The sequence below is a fragment of the Siphateles boraxobius genome, unplaced genomic scaffold (genome assembly GCF_051911475.1).
Source record: "Siphateles boraxobius isolate OS27281-9 unplaced genomic scaffold, OSU_SipBor_1 22, whole genome shotgun sequence".
Lineage (NCBI taxonomy): Eukaryota > Metazoa > Chordata > Actinopteri > Cypriniformes > Leuciscidae > Siphateles > Siphateles boraxobius.
The window spans coordinates 12649585-12668737 of NW_027508833.1; the positions used below are offsets into that span (position 1 = coordinate 12649585).

At 37.9% G+C, this 19153-nt stretch overlaps 1 protein-coding gene across 5 annotated transcripts in view; it reads left to right on the plus strand.

Annotated features, from left to right (window-relative positions):
• tiam2a (TIAM Rac1 associated GEF 2a) overlaps positions 1-19153 on the plus strand; it is a 137572-nt gene that overhangs the window by 37634 nt on the left and 80785 nt on the right. For 3 of the 5 annotated variants that reach the window (XM_077238645.1, XM_077238644.1, XM_077238646.1), the window contains exons 2-9: positions 1401-1462; positions 2147-3254; positions 9746-10211; positions 10326-10495; positions 11415-11639; positions 15684-15869; positions 16729-16875; positions 17585-17629. In XM_077238645.1, the coding sequence (XP_077094760.1) occupies positions 2154-3254; positions 9746-10211; positions 10326-10495; positions 11415-11639; positions 15684-15869; positions 16729-16875; positions 17585-17629 (2340 nt within the window). In that variant the 5' untranslated portion in view covers positions 1401-1462; positions 2147-2153. The remainder of the gene's footprint in view (positions 1-1400; positions 1463-2146; positions 3255-9745; positions 10212-10325; positions 10496-11414; positions 11640-15683; positions 15870-16728; positions 16876-17584; positions 17630-19153) is intronic. The other 2 variants (XM_077238647.1, XM_077238648.1) reach the window with 1 other exon arrangement.

Sequence of the window (19153 nt, forward strand, 5' to 3'; positions counted from 1 at the left end):
CAAGGAACAAACTATTTAGCACTACAGCCAGAACCATCAGGCTAAGTGGGGTGGTATAATGCCCTTTTCACAAGATGTAAAATAAGTCCTTGATGTCCCCAGAGTGTGTATGTGAAGTTTTAGCTCAAAATACCCCACAGATATTTTTATATAGCATGTCAAATTGTCACTTTTTGTGGGTTAGCAAAAAGGCACATTTTTTGTGTCTGTCCCTTTAAAGGCAAATGAGCTGCTGCTCCGTCACAGAGGGTGGAGCTTCAACAGCTTGTGTCCTTTTACATCACACAGACAATTTCAAAAACTTTTCGCCTTTTATGTTCAAACCAGAGTCAGAACATGATGGAGAAGCTCTCGAAGAAGTGACATGTAGAATGCAACAGGACATTTCTGAATGGTTAGTTGAAGAGTTTTTGCAGCTGCTGTTGAGTTAACTATCTTCTAGTCATTGATTAGCATATTCTGTCATGATAATCTATAAATCGCGTTCTCGGGGGCGGGCTTTATGTAAATTCTAGGGTTGGTGATGTCACTAACCTGGGAGGAAGGTCGTGTAGTCCCTACCAGCCGTTTGTTGTAGTCCTTAAAAAAACAATTTCTTTAAAAGCAAAAAAAAGTCGATTAAGTGAAATCTTAATCAACCATCCCTTTAAAAGAACATATTGTCCATTTCAGTCAGTTTCAAAATTCTCTCTCCTTTGCGCTTTTATTAGTTTTCTTCCATTCTATTCGTCTATTTTCTTCTAGTATCCACATACTGTATCCCTGTCATAAGCACAGTGGTGTGTTGACGAAATCCTGCAATCCTGCGTCAGAGGGTGGGTGGGGGAGGGGTGCATTGTTTCAACTTTTAGTAAGATTGACACATCCACTAACCTAGCGGCTGGGTAACACAAAAACTACCCAACAGGCTCAACCCAACATTTGGACAGAAAAATAACCCAGAGTGTAGGGATGTGTAGCCTGTGTTTGTGTGGTCCAGTGGATCACACAAAGTAGGCCTACTGAGAGCATGTTCTGACCACAGCTTTATTTGGTATCTAGCTCAAAGCTTTTTTAGCAGTGTAGCCAAAAAAAGGTTGCTGGAACTTGTGTGTCAAAAAATAGTAAATGAAGTCAACTTTTTTTCTTTTTTTTCTTCAAAACCAAAACTGTCAGGGCAAGATATGGACAGCTCAGGGATAAAAGAAGTTTAAAGAGGATATGAAAATGCCAGTGAGTCTTCAGATATAATTAGTCTTATTAATCAAAGGTTTTCCAGGGTTACATATTGAATGTCGACCACATTTCCTGAGATGGTAAAAATGGTGGACCATTCTATTGATATTTTTGCTGTACTGTAAATGTTTTTCACCTTTTAAAACTAATGCATTCTAAGACCAGTATTTTTTTTGTCCCCACAGATAACCAAGGACAGAATGGTGACTGTGCACACATCAAGGCCATAAGAGGCCTAACTGCCTTGGTAAGTGTGTATACTATGGCGTTTCACTGCCAATCCCATGGATTGCTTACTTTACTGGAAAATCTCAGTAACTTGTTGCAGACTTTTATATCACTTAAAATTCACAAACAAACACTATGGGCCAGATTTACTAAACAGGGCAAATTAGAATGAGAGCGCAATTCCAAAACAGCGCTGATGGGGGTGGAAAGTTCTGTGCGTGATCTACTGATGACTCGCAAATTAAAGAACACAGACGCAGTCAGATCATTTCCATAATGACCAACGCAATCTACCAGGTAGTGTCTGGTTTAAGACATCCTTTTTTTGGGTGGGAAATAAAAACACAAGTAAATTGACGAGCGCAAACCTTAGTAAATCACCTTGCATGATTCATTTAAATACTCTCCTCCCATACATTTTGCGCCTGAAAGGGAAACTACAAATGCATAAGCAATAAGGTCAGCCGCAAAAATAACTGTGTCTACGCCTTTTCAGTGCTAATTTTTCAATGCGTGTCTTTAGTAGATTCTGACAGTAGTTTTTTAATGCCAAAAGAGGGTTTGCGCTGGCGTAAACTGTAAATCTGGCCCTAGAGCTAAATCAGAATCTCAAAACACACAGTAGTCATAATCCATAACAGCAATATTTAAAAGACTTAGCATAGCTTTGTGTACTGACAGAATCTTTCTCTTGCTCTTCTAGATCCAGGATGGGAAACTCTGAGAGCCAGTATAGCATCCAGGGCTCTAGAAACAATAGCTTCATCATCCCTGGCAGACAGAAACCCTACTCATTCAAGGTCCACTCTGCCAAAGAAGACGCTTTATCACCTCTTGGCTTTTGGAGTGCTGGTTCAGGATTTTCTGCATTGAAGTCCAGAAATGTAGATCGTGGTTCCTCCCTATCGAAGAGCAGCCACACCTTTATGTCCCGCCATTATGATTACATCACACATAAACTAAAGAGTGGTGCAAATAGTCAGTGGAATGGGGTTTCAGAAGACTTGTTGTCTGATGGCTGCTTGACATTGCCTTCAAAAAATGGCAGCTTGTATGGTGGTCACAAGGAGAAGAGAAAACCCTGTAATAATTATGCTATTAACACAATGAAGATGCTTGAGAAAAGTCCCAGGTTTGAGGATATTGAGGACCAGAGCAGCCCCAGGGTTGTTATAAAGAAAGATGGTAGTGTACGAGTAGAATTTAACAGCAGTTCAAACAGTGCCCTTACTTTGGATGATTGCGCTGGACCAGTTCAGCTCCTCAAGTTTTCCCCTACATTAGAGTCCAGTTCTAGCTTATCTGGTGTAAGTCCCTCATTAGACGCCCATCTTGGAGCTGCTCAGGCAGTTTCCTGTTTCAAGAGCAGTAAAGGTAGCTCTCTGAGCTCAGATGGCTCCTTGTACGACTTGCCCTGGGGGACCAGTGTCGAACATAACGATTCAGACAGTGCATCCCCTAACAGCCAAAGACAAATCATTTCATCAAACGTGGGGTTTTTAGATGAGCAGTTGGCTGCCAATGCTTCAACCATCCTCTTCAGGGATCCCAGAATTGCTGCCACCTTCTCTACAGTTAAGGATTTGCAGTTTTCAAATGACAGCCATTTAAAGCACAGATCCTCCTTTGTGTCTGTGATGGAGGAACACTGTTCGAAAGGAGGCCCAGAGGAAGAGCAATATTCCTCCTTCACCTTACCTTGTCGTAAACCTAAGCCTTTTCTAGACAATAATGGAAAGAAAGTGTCCACCAGGAACAGATTTAGGCGCATCAGTGACTGGACTGGAAGTTTGACCAGGAAAAAGTTTCAGGTAAGGACAATCCTTTTATTCCATTTTATTTTAAACATGCAAATTTTGAACCTCTCATTTTCTGGTAATAGGGCTGTTTTGTGAATATTATCGTTGTTTTAGTTTTATTTAGTAAAGTGCATTATGTAATAAGATTTAAAATCCAATCCCTGCCTCTGTCTGCAGTTCTAGTCAGAGTTAAAATCAGTTCTATATTGTTTGTGGTGCTTGTTACTGCAAACAACCATTTCTATTGCTTACTTTCAGTGTTAGGGGTTGTGTCTCTCCTTTTTTTTTTGTGGAAATCGCAAATAAGATTGTTTGTACTACAGCTCCTCAACAAGCCACACAATTTAAGGAATCATTCATGTCACGTCTTTCACATCAGCACAAACTTCAAAAGTGGCCATTGTAAATCAGCAAGATCACAAGTGAGCATGAAGCAATGGCGAAGACACGTAAAATAGTGGCCCACCCAATCAAAAGTTGGTCATTTTCCAAATATGTGAAATAATTTAATAAACAATAATAATTGTAATAAATGTCTTATTACACTATAACTTTATTTATTTTGTTAAAATAATAAATAAATGTAAGTTTTCGTGGTAAATTTCAGGCAGTTTCCTATATCCCTTTAGGTGCGCGCTTGTCAAAATGACTAGTCAGTTTCTGTTAGTCCCGCCCACAATGCAAGGTTGTAAAACTTGTAATAGTATGAATTGTGGGTTTGTGGAGATAAATTTGAAATGGTGAAGCCATGGGTGATACTTCAAAAAGCCTAAATTGGTTATCGCAGTCGTACAGCGGCAAGAAACCAAGCCTAGCATTGAAACTGACAGACACTTGATTATAATGAGATCATCTCCGTTTTTAAGTTCTGTCGTCTTAGACTAATATTGTAGGAGGAAATTAAACATTTTCTCAATGTTTATAGTTACACAATTCTAAACATTATTTCATATAATGTTTATATTGACAAACTTAGGAAAGAACTTAATTAGGAAGAGCCAGTTTATTGTGTCTTGCACTATAAAATATGATAGCCTAATTAGTAAGTCATGGCAACGTATGATTTTACATTACTTATAAAAGAAAAAAAAAGCTTAAATTATTTAAGTTATACGAGATTCAACTTGATTTTTTAAAGTCAGTTTTAATATAGTTTAAGTTGAAATTACTTGTACAGCCAATTTGATTATAATTAATTTAAAGCAGCAAAAAAGTTTTTAAGTTGAAATAAGTGAAACATTTTTATAGTGTAGTTTTTATAGGTTGTTGTTGTTGTTTGCTGTTTTGAAACTTTGAACTTGAAACTTGTTGGTAATTTGGGGTGCAGTTTTCATACTCTTAAGGCCTCATTATGCTTCTGCGTCAACTCCACTGCGTAGCTACGCCGTCACTCCTACGGCGTCGTGGCTGTTTTATGGTTCTGCGTCAGGTCGAGTTGCATCGCAGTGCATCTGCCCAATCACAGCCCTTGTGGTCTGCGTCACCTCGACGCGTAGTTAAAATTTTTTGGAGGTGCATGTCGAGCTACGGCGGAGGGGTTCGCGGCGACGCAGAGGGGTCTGCGGGGGTACGCCGTCGATTCGACGCAGAAGCATAAAACAGGCCTTAGCCTATGGTTTTCCTATGGCCTTGTGTTATGAAGGCCCACTCCCTTGAACATTACTGGCCTCTCCCCTGACATAAGGTGTGCCATTTGGGACAGGGACGATATCTAGTTTACATTTTTACTTATTTAACCTGCCCAGTATATTGGTGAGCAGTGAGGTAACAGGGAGAAAGAGGCTTTTAGCCAATCATAACAGTGGGTGCTTACTTGGTTGTGGGCTCATTTAACTCAAGCCAGTAAGCAGCCACCTAGAAGAGCTGACACATTTTCTTATATCACCACTTACACAGGGATTAAAGTTCTCTGTCAATAAGATGGAGCGTGTCATTTGGAGAGGCCACGCACTGTATATAGTGATGTGTCATTTGTGAACAAATCTGTGTTTTTGAACTAATATTTTTAAGTGAATGAATCAATCTTGTTTAATCTCATACACACTCACATTTCTTGTTCACTGAAGACTCTTCTTTGAAGCTCTATTTTGAAGCATGTAACTTCTTTGGTGGCTTTTCCTGCCTGTAAAGACAGATCATGAGCCAGTAGTTTGCTAGTGAAGGTGTATTTCACTGGGTTGGACCTACTGAACGGATATGTCCAGTTTCAATAAACCAGTCACTGAAATAGTCAGCGTTTACTCTGTTAGTGAATGAAATAAGAGTCAGACATCTTGTTCATGAACGTAGATCGATCAATCAATCAAGTCGTTCTTGTTCACAACAAAAAACAGAATGAATACATTTTTAATGTACTAATGTGTAAATTTAATATGACACACAATATTTTACAATACCATAAAGACATGTATGAAGTGTATTTAAGACTATTATTGTCTTGTTGTATATTTTGATCAAAGCCATGCTCCGCAGTTTACACAATGGAGAAAATAGATCCTTTTTTTGTTGTTGTTTATGAGGAAAACGCTTTGTAAGACCTGAAGGACTCTCTGGACAGTCAGGCCAGTGCTGCATCGTCACGAAAGTTTATCATGCTTGTGCCTTAAAGTCTTGCCATTTAATCTTTCAAGCAATTTTGAACCATTCAAACACAAGAAGTCTTGAAAGAGAAATTAAATTCTGTACTTGAACCACTGACCTGACCGAGCCAGTAGAGAAAAAAATCCTTGGCTTTGAGCCCTGATAGATTTATAGACACACACAGCCGCACACATTTTTAATAAAGTGTTGCATTTTAGTAAAATCAATTCAATGACTCACTCATAACACTTAAAAGACGCTCGAAACATATAATATCTAGTGGAAACGTATAATATCAGTAAACGAATAAGAAATAATCTTTTTGGTTTCTAAAGACTCTGCAAAAAATAGTTTCATTTCACATATTTAAACTACTTTTCGAAATTGACCAAACTGAATATAGAAAGGGTGATTAGAAAAGATTCTAAAACATTGTCCCTTTAAATGCTGTTGGTCTTGAGTCCCTAAATAAATGTAAAAAAGTTTTTCAAAATCAGAATTTTTTTTTTCTTTTTTTCTTTTCTTTAATCCCTGCTCACATTTTCTTATTTTTTCACAAATTAAAGTTTTTATGCAAGTTTTTCGTCTTTTAGCCACATGGTTTATAGTCAGTGCATTCCTTAAGTCCAAGTCTTGCCTGTAACTTGTGCCAGGTGCCACTGTGGGCATTGTTGCTTTGCCAGGAGCACATGTAGGGCAAAATATTGAAAGCTGCAACATGCCAGTTCAATGAGACTGCATACCCAAGTTTAGATTTAGTGCTCTGAAGATGATGGGTATTCATCGCAAAAGCAGTGCTTGGTGTTTGGTGAGTCCAAAAAGGAAACAGGGGAGAATTTCTGTTTATGGTGTTGAAGAAAGCAAGGAGTCGATTATTTGAAGATTGAATTGGAGAAAGACCAAAACCATGAGTACCTCATTTCATAAAATAAGTGTTACATTTACTTTGTAACATGTAGGCCTAGTTTATAAGCTATATTAATTCTGATTAGATCTTATATTCATTTGATTGGCTGAATGTGTATGTGAATTTCAAATTTCATATTTCAATTTTCGAATTTGAATTTCATATGTGTCTTTTTCATTCTGCCTTACTATAGTACTCATAGCCATCATTTTGTTTTTGTAATCTTATATGTTTGGGGGTTTTTTTTTACCATCAGTAGTGAGATATTCCTGTTCTATGGCTTTTATGGTGTGTTTGAGTAAGAGTAGAATAGCTCTTTGATATTTTTTTTCTGTGGAGTCTGTGTCTGTAGAGTTTTTTTTTTTAACAGACAGCCATTACTCTGGTATTACACACTTCAGACTTGTAATATGATATGATACAGTCTAGTTCTTCTTAATCAGTCATTTGAAGCGGCTGTTTTCTTCTGCTCTTATCATAAAAAAGCAGTGAATTTTTTTTTTTTTTAACTAAAGGCATTTTTAGCGTAGTAATCTAGTCTAAAACAGATACGCAGCCGTGGAATTTGGTTTTAAAGTCATTTTTAGCAACTTAGTACGGATTAGCTGCTGAGGTAGTCAAGACCTTATTCAGAGCAGCTTCATGACAGTTATGAGAGCGAATCTGTGAGGGATAGACTTGATAGACGTGTTTTTAATGACATCCAATGTAAAAAGCTGTATAAAGCTCCCAGATCACTTTTAATTTTCCACAGCTCATGTTGTCTGGAGATTTTGTCTACTGAAATTCCTTGGAGATTTTGTCTACTGAAATTCCTTGGAAATTTTTACAGTGTTTCATCAGCAGACCAATCCTAAAATTAAATGATAGAACAAACCTCTGAAGAGATGTAAGACTATCCCTCACAGCCGATTTCATTCCTGTTAAAAATCAAAGATCGTGCTGCTGTGAATAAGATCTATTGTCAATGACAAATTTCTTGCCAACTTTGTAATAAATTATAATGCAGCTTTTTAATGTAGATTACCGAGATCAGAAAATACATTATAGGGGATAGGGAGTTTTAGTTTCTAAATATATGAGTTCTCATACTTTTCCATCAGTGACCTGGAATGTGTGCTGAATAAAGATTTGGCTCTGGACAAATTTAGTAAAAATCTATTTTTTGCCGATATCGAGATAATCATAACCGTAACTATGTAAAGCAATCTAAAATGTATCATTATGAACCAGTCTAAACGCTTCAGCCAAGAAACACTCTGTCAATTTGACAGCGTCAAAAACCATTTGACAGAACTCTAATCTGCCAGACTGCCTGGTAAGATCATCGCCCTCTGGATCACTGGACAGCTTCAATATAGATACATAAACTGTGGTATGTCATGTTGTCATGAATCAATACACTGGAGGCGAGTTGGTGAGAACCCAAACACAACTTTAATAAAAACACTTATCAAACATAAAACAAAAGCATGGCAAGGCATGAAACTGAAATGGAAACAAGAACAACGATAGGCAACCTGGACAAGAAACATTCAATCACCGACAAAGAAACAGGGGAAACATGAGGGCTGAAATACACTGACTAATTACAAGACAAGGAACACCTGTGGACAATGAGCAAACAATTACCAAATGACAAGACGCCTGGCAGGATCACATGACAAACAGGGAATCACGAGACAGACAAGACCAAACCCACACCGTGAAGCATGTCAACTTGTTCATTTATTTAACTTTAGGAATTCATGTTAAACAATATTTTAAAAATAAGTTTCCGTTCTCTCATAAATTTCCACGTCAAGTCACCTTCATTTATATAGCGCTTTTAACAACGTAGAAGTTTCAAAGCAGCTTTACAGAGATAATCGGTAATTAAAGTAACCAAGATTGTTTTGGCTAAACAGCAGTTCTAGAATAAAGTTATTGTCCAGCTAAAGTTAGTTTTTGATTGATTGACTAATTTCCGTTTCCGTAAATATTAACTTAGGGGCCGCTAACACGACACTGTTCTAACAGAAAACCCTTAATGCGCTCTGGCCCGGAGCGGTGAAAAATTTGGAAAAAACGCTATCTCCGCGTAAACCTCAAAATCACGAATCTGTGAAAACTCTAACAGCGTGCACATGCGTATTACGTGTTTAATCTATAGGTTTATAGGCCACGTGAATGTCAGAGCTCAGCTGTAGTGTAAAGGTTTACTCAGTGTTGTTGGCACGTCTGAACCCTTGTGTAATTAGTGTCAGCTGCTGGAGATGTGTTGAATTTGAAGGATGCTCGAGAAGGATCCTACCCAGATTTCATTTGAAGTGCACTCCTCATAAGAGCAGAGGGGAACTGATGGTCTTATTAGTGGGATTTTCAAATAACACGCCTGTAAACAATACTGTGATGGAGGAATGGGCTTTTTTATTTTTAATAAATTTGTGTAACATTATGAAAATCTGCGCTTGAGCTTACTCTCATACACGGGCCATAACTGACTTCTCTGTTATTCTGTTTTTTTTTTTATTTTAATAGTGGCTGTTGCTTAGTTTTACTATTGCTGTTTTAAAGTAGCCTACCTTGGGTCATACTTTCAGATGCCTTAACTGCTATGTACTAATATTAATTAACTACAAGATTATGTATTTACTTTGTAACTACAAAATAACTACTCATAATTGTTGCCACCTAATGATACCTCAAATTGATGTAATTTGTGTTTCTATGGTTTTCTGCTTAAAAACCACTCTGAACATTAAAAAATTAATAGCAACTCTATTAAATTGCTGTGGCAAAACATTTGCATAAACATTTGCACCACTCATATTTTCTTTAGAATATTGAAGAAAAAAAATTGGTCTGAAATGACCAGATTTCAAAATCAATGATGAATTTTGTGCTATGTACAAGTTTAAGTTCATTCTTTGTTTTAAAAGCTGATAATTTGATAAAGTGAACAGGATTTCAGCTCACATTTCAGCATAAATATAACACCATTCTCATAATATTTACTCTTTACTGTTTGTTGTAGGAGCCCAGATATAGTGAGTCCGTCGATTGCTTTGACAGTGGTGTGGATGTCCTCACTGCAGATACCAGCTCTCCCTCGCAGGTCTCCAGCTTTAAGACTCTCCCCAACGGCATGTCTCAAACCCGCTCTCACTCTCTGACAATGAACACCTGCAGCGGCTCTGCTGGTGCCCTTCATTCGGGGACTGATGCTTTGCGGCAGAACATCTACAAGAACTTCATGAGGGAGTTGAAGACTGGTCGGCCTTCAGAAGACTGGTGTGAGAGCTCCTCAGAGGAGACAGAGAGCAGTAGTCAGGAAATCCTAGGGTCTCTAGAGCAGATGGACTTGCTGTTTGAGAAAGAACAAGGTGTAGTTAGGCGGGCCGGATGGCTCTCCTTCAAGCCCTTGCTCACTGTACACAAGGACCACAAACTAGAGCTAGTGGGCCGTCGAAAATGGAAGCAATTCTGGGTCACTCTAAAGGGTAAGTATGCCATGATTCTTGTAACTACCACTGTGATTTACAGTGCCACTCACGTTTGTGCAGTAAAGAAACTGCTTGAACTGATCGATCATGGCAAGGTTTTTTTTCCTGAAGGTTGCACATTACTGTTCTATGAGACCTATGGAAAAGCCTCTTCGGAACCAGAGTCTCCATGCTATGCCTTGTTAGCAGAGGACGGTGTAGTCCAGACTGTTCCTGAGCACCCCAAGAAAGAGAATGTGTTCTGCCTCAGTAATACCTATGGTGATGTCTACCTTTTTCAGGTCAGTTAAAAACCTGAGCTTACAAACTCTTGTTCATTTCACACTGGACGTATTAGTGGATTGGAAGCAGTGCAGAAGCTGCGGGTTTGCAGAGCAGAAGCAATGTGCCGCAACTGAAGTGGAGCTGAAGGTGTAGTCCTCTAATCATAGCATATGTCCCTTTCTCCCACACACTCACCCCATATGACCATAGCACATGTTAAACCATTTAACATGCTGTGCATTGCAATTTATATGATGAAAATACTTAGACTTTAAAATGTTTTAGCATGCTTTTTGTGTTTGCAACTGAACTGGGAATAGTGTGTTTTAGTTTTTTTCAGGTTACTAATCGAAATGAGAGTAGATTCCAGTATAGTGTCAGGCCATTATGTCGCTGAGTACCAGCCAATTGCTTGTTCTTGGAAGAATGACTGATCATTTTTGATGAAAATTAATGGATAGAACTTTTTTCTCAGTGTAAGGTCTGGCATTCCATTTTTATATTATGCAACATTTTCTGGCTTAGTTAGCCAGACAATCTCTTGCTATTCCAAATGCTGATTAGTGCAGTGTGTAAATAAAAAAAAACTACACACACATTACCTGTCAGTAATGTTTATGGTGGAATAAGTACCTTTTGATATCAAGCATAAACTTAAATGCTTGAAATCTGTTTTTAGACAAATACAAAGTGGGGTCCAAAAGTCTGCGACACTGACAATCTAGGCCACATAATATAATTGAAAATACATACATTTTTAGGAATTTGAAAAAAATGAAAACAAAGTAATGTTGTTATTATATAAAATGAAGTGATGCAAAATTCTGCAACGCTTTCTAGGTCACTAATAAAATAACATTATTTGTGATACTGATACAGTAATTTCTATGTATAAAATGTCACATTTCCTTCCTTGTATGTTTTTTCCCACTCTAGGCCTCCAACCAAACTGACCTGGAGAACTGGGTAACTGCCATTCATTCGGCTAGTGCGTCTTTGTTTGCGAAACGCTACGGGAAGGAGGACACACTGCGTTTGTTACGTGGGCAGATCCGTGGTCTTCTCCAGAAGATCGACATGGATGGCAAGATGAGGAAAATGGCAGAGCTGCAGTTGTCCATCGTTGGTGACCCCAAAAATAGAAAGGCTATTGAAAACCAGGTAAGCAACCAATCAAGTTCATTAGGTGTAACACCGTTATGTAGTCCTTTTTTGTTTCAGCTATGCTTGATAAGTACTAATAAGTGAGATATGTTGAACAAGGGAAGAGAAGAGTGCATGAATTTCTTAAAGACTTTTAGGTGCACATGTGAAGATTTGAAGTTTAGTGCTTTTAACCAAGTCATTATGTTTGAGGCTTTGTGGTGTGATTGTATGTGTTGACGAATTTAAGAATTTACTAAGTTCGCCGTTTTGTCTGAAACATTGGGATTAATCATTGAGAGCTTAGTCATGCTAACAGAAGGCATGTTAATCTTACTGCCACATACCGCTTTAGAGGTTGCATGACCCACATAGCTTTAGTTGACCAATGGTATTAGTTTTCTCCCACTGCCTGATAAACAATCAAGGTAATGCTTCATGGGAACCTCTAAAGTTGATGCAAAGGTCAAAGGGGGTGTCAGGGGGGTGCCAGGCTGGATGAGGGATTTGGAGAAGGGGAAGAGGTTAGAATTGCCTGAGAAACTGGACTACTTTGAAGTCTTGTCTGTCTCCACAAGTCAGTGCCAGCTGGGCAGTTTAAAGTCTCCACTGGACTCCCCTCACCCTTCCTCCCAAACTCAAGTCTCATGTCTTGCATCCACTGCAACTTAACTAAACATATGCCTTTTATATGAATCAGGGAAAAGGTCAGATGAACAAATGAAAGAGAAATCTGTAGAACTACACATTTAGAACTACAATCAGAAATGTTGCCCATCCAGAAGTAGTAAGCATTGGTTATTTATTTCAAATACATATACCTCAGAAGGCAAAAATAAATTTGGCCAGACTCATGCATAATCTAGTTTACTTAAGTGTGTCAAACTCGGCATCATTTAGAAATTCAGTGACACGAAGCACTGAATGTAAAAAATCATAAAAAAGTATCAATCTTCATTATAAGCTCATTATCATCCTGGTACCTCTTAATTGCAACTTTGTTTCAAGTCTCAGAAGTTGTCACTGACTTTATGTCAGTGGGTATATGTACACATTTGATGTTTGTGTGTCCTAATGGCCTGGTGGGAGAATTTCTGGTAAACTTGCCAGATGTTCTGGGTTGTAATCTGTCTTTGTTAGGGTTGGGTACTGTTCACATTTGAACCGGTGCCAATATCCAGCGGTACCTTTTTTTCTTTACTTTAGGCATGTTTACCTCAATAACTGTAAAGAAACTGTAGGCTAAGTCATTTATAGAAGTGTTATTGACATTATGCCAGAGCTGCCTTGGTCGCTGTCTGCCATTTTCTGTGATGCTTGAATATTAATAATAAACAACCATTTTACTAACAATAAAAAATAAAATGTTTTGTTGTGAATTTTCTAGTAATCCAATTAAGACATATAACATCAATTTAATTGATCTCTTATATGAAATTAAACTTTTTTTTGTCAAACAATATGCAGCACAACTGAGATTATACTGTTAAAATTACAACATAGAAGACAAAATATATTAAAATATAATATGAAATATAAATATGATCATTTATTATTATTATTAGTGTTAGTATTATGATTAAATTGAGATATCTAAATTGTACTGTACAACAGTAATATATTGTCAAGTTAAACCAAACTTTTATTTTGACGGGTTGGGGTGAAGACCTTTTGAGTTTCCGTGTGTTAATGATATAACAATAGTTTTTCTTAAATGTAACTCTTAAATGCTGATGAACTTCTGTGACTCTCAGAGCGGCTCTGGAAATGCATTCATGTTCTCATATAATGAGACTGCAGAGGCTGAAGAACACAGCGTGCTTCAGTGTGTGTGTGTGTGGTTATTGAAACCACGCGCCACTCATTCACACAGACACGCAGAACATGCAGGATGCGTATTTAAATAGTTTTACTCAGATGCGTTCTCAGGTACCGCAATTTGGCATCGATTGATTAAATGTGAATCGGTACTGTAATTCGGTCGGTGTCATTAAAACTACCGAGTTCGGTATCCAACCCTAGTCTTCCTATATATAAATATTTTTTTTGTTTTTCTTGAACCAAAAATGTTCATCAGTAATTGTGCACCAAGAGCATGGACACATTTGTGTGCATTTTGTTTTGTGATTTCACCGTAATATATAGAGACTCTGCTCCTTGCAACAGCGTTAGATTGAAGCACCCGTCTATTTGTGAAGACTGTGCATGAGCCGCGAGAGAACAGAGCAAACACTGTTCAAAAACAACACATTCCCTCGCCAGATTGCCTCTTAACACAAACTAACTGAATGAGTATTCTACTACACAACTGGAGATTTTTCCTTTGCATTAGGTACATCCATGCTGTGATATGTTGAAAAAGGTGGTGGGGACATGTCCTATGTGAAGCCTATGTTAAGCCTATGTGCATCAGACAGTCAATGAACAGACTCTGATAGAACTTTCAACTATTATATCTTCACTTACAGTAATCAACACAAGTGGTTATCAGTTGATGCTGTATCAAATACCCTGGGACACAATTAGAACAAATTTCTCAAACAGGTTCCAAGACTTAGGCAAGCTAGTGTGTTTGTAATGGGCTCTGAGCTACAGCAAACAGGCCTCTTTTTTTGTAGTAAATGGGAGGATGCCGGTATCCAGTGTCACACTTCTAAAACTGCACTCCTGTGTTAGGGTAAGTTCCCATGACTTATGGTTACTTATTCCCATGACCCATGATTAACAGCACAGTGTCTATCCAGCCTCATTATACTTGTTTTAACAGTGTGGGGTTGAGTTGGTAGGATTTAATAAACCAAAAGCCAAGAAACTGTAATGGCACAGTGTCTCTAGACTCATTGCCAGTGGTATGAATTGATGCTGAAAGCTCAAATCAAAGCATACAGGCAACACACAAAAGTAACATCAATGCCAAAGTGCTGTAATTGATTAACTGCAGGGTTTGACATTAACTTTTTAGCTCGACACCCTGTGGCTAGTGGTTTTCCAAAGTTTCTAGCCACTCAGCATTTTCACTGTTGAAATTTTGACATCAATTCCATGGGGAACTGCCATATAGATATTTGTAATATTATATTATACTGTTATACATGCGTTTTCTTTCTCAACTGTTTACATTCACATAAAACATAAATGTCTGGCATTTTGACATTGTTTTGTGTCTATTTGACCGCAGCTTGTATTTTGTATCTTTTTTGCGGAAAATGAGTATTGGAAGCATTTCAGATATTTCAGTATTGATATGTAATTAAAAATCTATATTTTTTGACAGCACTACATTGCACTTTATCATTTCAGATGCGTCTTTAAAAGACTACATCTAAAAAAGGTATATATTCTATTAAAAAAATTCAATCCAAAGTGGCTAGTATGAATGACTTCTTTACACGCCGCTGCTGAAATCCACCCGCATTTGGCGGGTGTTAATGTCAAACCCTGATTAGCTGTGTGATTTTAAAAAAAAATGTATCTATTGCTAAATTAAATATTTGTATTTATTTTTCTTAAAAATAATGAGTGAACAATATACAATTACATTATTGGTGTTGATAGACTTTTATTAATTGTGGCCTCAGACGGTGTAGAAAGGGCCTATGATACATTAAAACAAAACAAACACTGGTCATGTTACATGTCAGACGGACAATCTCTTCCTGTTTAAGTGGGAGGGGTTTTTGTCTGCAATATTGACCAGACTAGTTGAATGTCTAGCTTTGTGAGATGAGTGTTTTTCATATGCAAACTGATAACGTTCATAGAGCTGTGACTAATGGCCCTGGCATGTTCTTTTTCCTTCATCTGTTTTGTCAAAAGAGCAAAGCATTCAATCCAATAGTTTCCCCTATGAGATTTTATTACAAAGTATAATGGCAATTGAAGATTAGAGGAAAAAACTCCCTTTATGCCCCACTCACATCTGAGAGCAATTACAGCCCCGGAGATCCATTACTCATGCTGTTTCTGCCACCATAGATCACAGATGATTCTTGTGAAAGGAAGTTTGTTAACTGGTGGATGCGATTTTCTTCCTCACCAACCATTTTTTTAATTTGCGGACAGATCCAACAGTGGGAACAGAATCTTGAGCGCTTCAACATGGACCTTTTCCGCATGCGCTGCTACCTGGCCAGTCTGCAGGGCAGCGAGTTACCCAATCCCAAGAGCCTCCTGGCCACGGCCAGCCGCCCAACCAAAGCTGCACTGGCCCGACTGGGAATCTTCTCCGTCTCCTCCTTCCATGCACTGGTTAGTATCCTTGAACACTACAGTTACAGCCCTACAGTTTCCAATTAATTTTCTCCATGAAGATCTAAAAAAAATCACAAGTTGAATCACAACTTTGTCTTCCAATGACATTGCTTTAAAACAAAGTTTGCAAAGGTACATAAGATATAAACTACTAAGCATTTAACTATTCATCTCATGAAGCATTGTAAATTACGCGATTGAAGCAAAACAACAGTACAATATAACATTTTTAGTGCTGGGCAATGATTCATTGCGATTAATCACATCCAAAATAAAAGTTTGTGACTTATTATACACAAAATAATTATACACAGTACACACACATTATGTAAACACAAACTTTTATTTTGGATTAGATTAATTGCAATTAATCGTTGCCCAGCCCTAAAAAATTTTGATTTAGAGACATTTATAAGATTAAGATTAAAATACAATATATTTGCAGTTTAATTGCAAAATATTCACATATATAAGTTGGTTGAGTGTAGGGAGACTGGCTTGATTGCCATTTGCAATGCTTCATGGGAGTCTGTAGTTGCTGCTTAGCTCTCTTGGCATGATTCTCATTTCCATGGCGACAGTGACTTCTCTGATCGATGGATCAGGACTGTGGGTAGTATTGTTCTTCATGGGGAATTCAGCTATTATACACTTCTTTTTTTTTTAAATGAAGTTGTGACAGGTTTACACATTATTGTTAAAAATTAGAAAATTAATGGGACTGTTGAGATAATAAACAGTTATGCTCTAATCCCAATGTCGTTTTCATCATAAAATTACTGCAAGCAGATGCCATTTCCAAAACAGAAATACTTGTCTAGTTACCATTAACACTAATCTCTCTGTTGCTCTACAGATCTGTTCCAGAGACGAGGCCACAATGCGAAAGCGTTCTCTGTCTATCTCCCATCGAGGTTGCAGTAAGAAAGGGGTCTTTTCATCCCTGAAGGGCCTTGATACTCTTACCAAGCGAGGTCATGAAAATAAGCCTTCTGTCTCTCAGGTACTGCACTCACTCTGTCTGATTTAACCATTCATGACTGTGTGCCGTTACACCAATGCTTGGAAAGTACATTTGCATATCAATTTTCCTACCTTTTATGTTTTGAAACTCATGCGTCATGCTGGTGGGAAATTCCTCCCACAGGTGCAAATAACAGGACTTTGATAAATAAAGACTCTCTAAAGGTAGTAATTACAGAGCTGACAGGATTAAAAATGTTGTTCTTTCTCCCATCTCAACCTCCGTTCTCAGAAATGCACCAAGATAATAAATGGGCTATTTTAGTGTGTAAGGTTTCATTTCTGGTTATCCAGTGTAAAGCCTTGTGACTTTGAAGCTGATGATGTTTCCTCCCTGTTGAGATGTTTCTGCACTGTGCTAATAATGGTGGTAAATCGGCAGTTAAGGAACTGCACTGGGCCGTTTGTTTAAACCCAGAGACAGGTGACAGATGAGCCGGAGAATTTTATAGATTTCCTGTCATGTCTGTGCCCTTGAGCAAGGCATTTAATCGCAGGTTGTTGCTGGGGGACTGTCTCTACAATTAGAGCACTGTGTTGTTTGGAATAAAAACTGGCAGCTAAATAAGTAACTAATGCTTGTTTTGTTGAGTCTGTTTGCACTTCTTTGCCACCCAGTAAACTACCTTAGTCTGTATACAAATGGAAAATCCCTAATTTATTTCTTTTGGTTTTGTCCCTGTGAAAAGGATATCAGTGATTTGAGCTGCTGTTCTTACAGTGGTCTTCCTCAGGTAAGGGGGATGCTGTTTTGCTGGATCACAGTCTAGCATGGCTCCTTGTAGAAATATAGGTGCTTCTGAAGTTTGACCCCTTGTTGACCTGCAAAATATAGCTATATCCTAAAACATAGTAAGCTACCTAGTAAGGGTGCTCCAATTGATTGGGCAACGGTCGTTATTGGGCGAAAATAGCTTTATGTATTTTGATCAGTGGTCTCTATAAAGGCCGATCAGAAGAGCCAGATAACGCAAGACTCGCTAGACATTTTCTCTATGCGCAGCTAAAATTCCTTCACAACATTCACCGGTCTGGCAGATCTACCAGGTGTTTGAAAAGGACAATACATTTGCAACGTCTTTGGAGACATTACAACAACAGCAACCCTACACCAATGACAGCAAGAAACTAGAGCTGTGATATATTAGTGCATTTTTTTTTTGCCTTCACAGCGGTGCACTTTCATTCCTCCCTGAAAGCCCAAACTTAATGTCCAAATCAGCTAGATCAGTGATTGCCATGAAATACAGTCTACTGTTGCTAAACTGCAGGATGTGCCCCATAGTAAAAAGAGTTGTTTAAACTGCATTAAGCCGTAAAAAAGAGATACTCTTCCTCGAGTGGCTTTGTGTGGATGCGCTCCGAGACTGAGTTGGAGACAGACAAGCAAGGTGAACGGTCAAATACACACAGAAATATGTCATAATGCCTGACTTGGTGAGTATTCGCTTAAGCACAGTCGTGTTTAAGTGAGCATAAACAGTTGTGAAATAAGTTGCATGTATAACAGTTTACGGATTCGTACATTAGCTCTTAAAGTGACAGCAGCATAATATTACTGCTGCAGTCTGTGTGATTAATGTTAATCAAACAACACAAGACCAAGAGAAAACACTCATTGCTCTTTAGTAGATGTAGTGGGAAAATCTAAATTTTATATTAGTGAAGACTATGCAGTGTTTTTACATCTGCTCACTTTCTGTTGATAAAGACTGTTTTGTTTTTTATTTATATTATTTATTTCACAGCAATGCTATATTTGTTAAACTCTAAGCTGTTCCTAATCATCTAAGAGAGGGAATGGAATATGTTGCACATGTTGCTTGCCAATAAATATAGAGTTGGCAAATCATGATACTTTCTCATCTCTTATTTTTTTATATACTTAAAAAATATTGTTGTTAAGAATACTATTATTTATTATTGTGATCGGTATCTGTGATCATATCGGCCAATACTTCTTCATAATCTGTAATTGGACCAACAAATTCTAATTGGAGCATCCTTGCTACCTAGCTAGAAAACCTTTTAAGGCGTCATAGATGCAACTCCAAGAGCTTGATCTTCTAAATTCTAAAGCAAAATCTCATATGCTTCTCAGATAAAGCAATTCCAGAATGTATTGCAATGAGCTCAGTGGGAATTTTTTTAATTGCTTTTTTTTTTTTTAATTGTTAGTACTAGGGGTCGACCGATATGTGATTTTCAGGGCCGATACCGATTATTACAGATCAAGTAGACCGATAACCGATATTTTA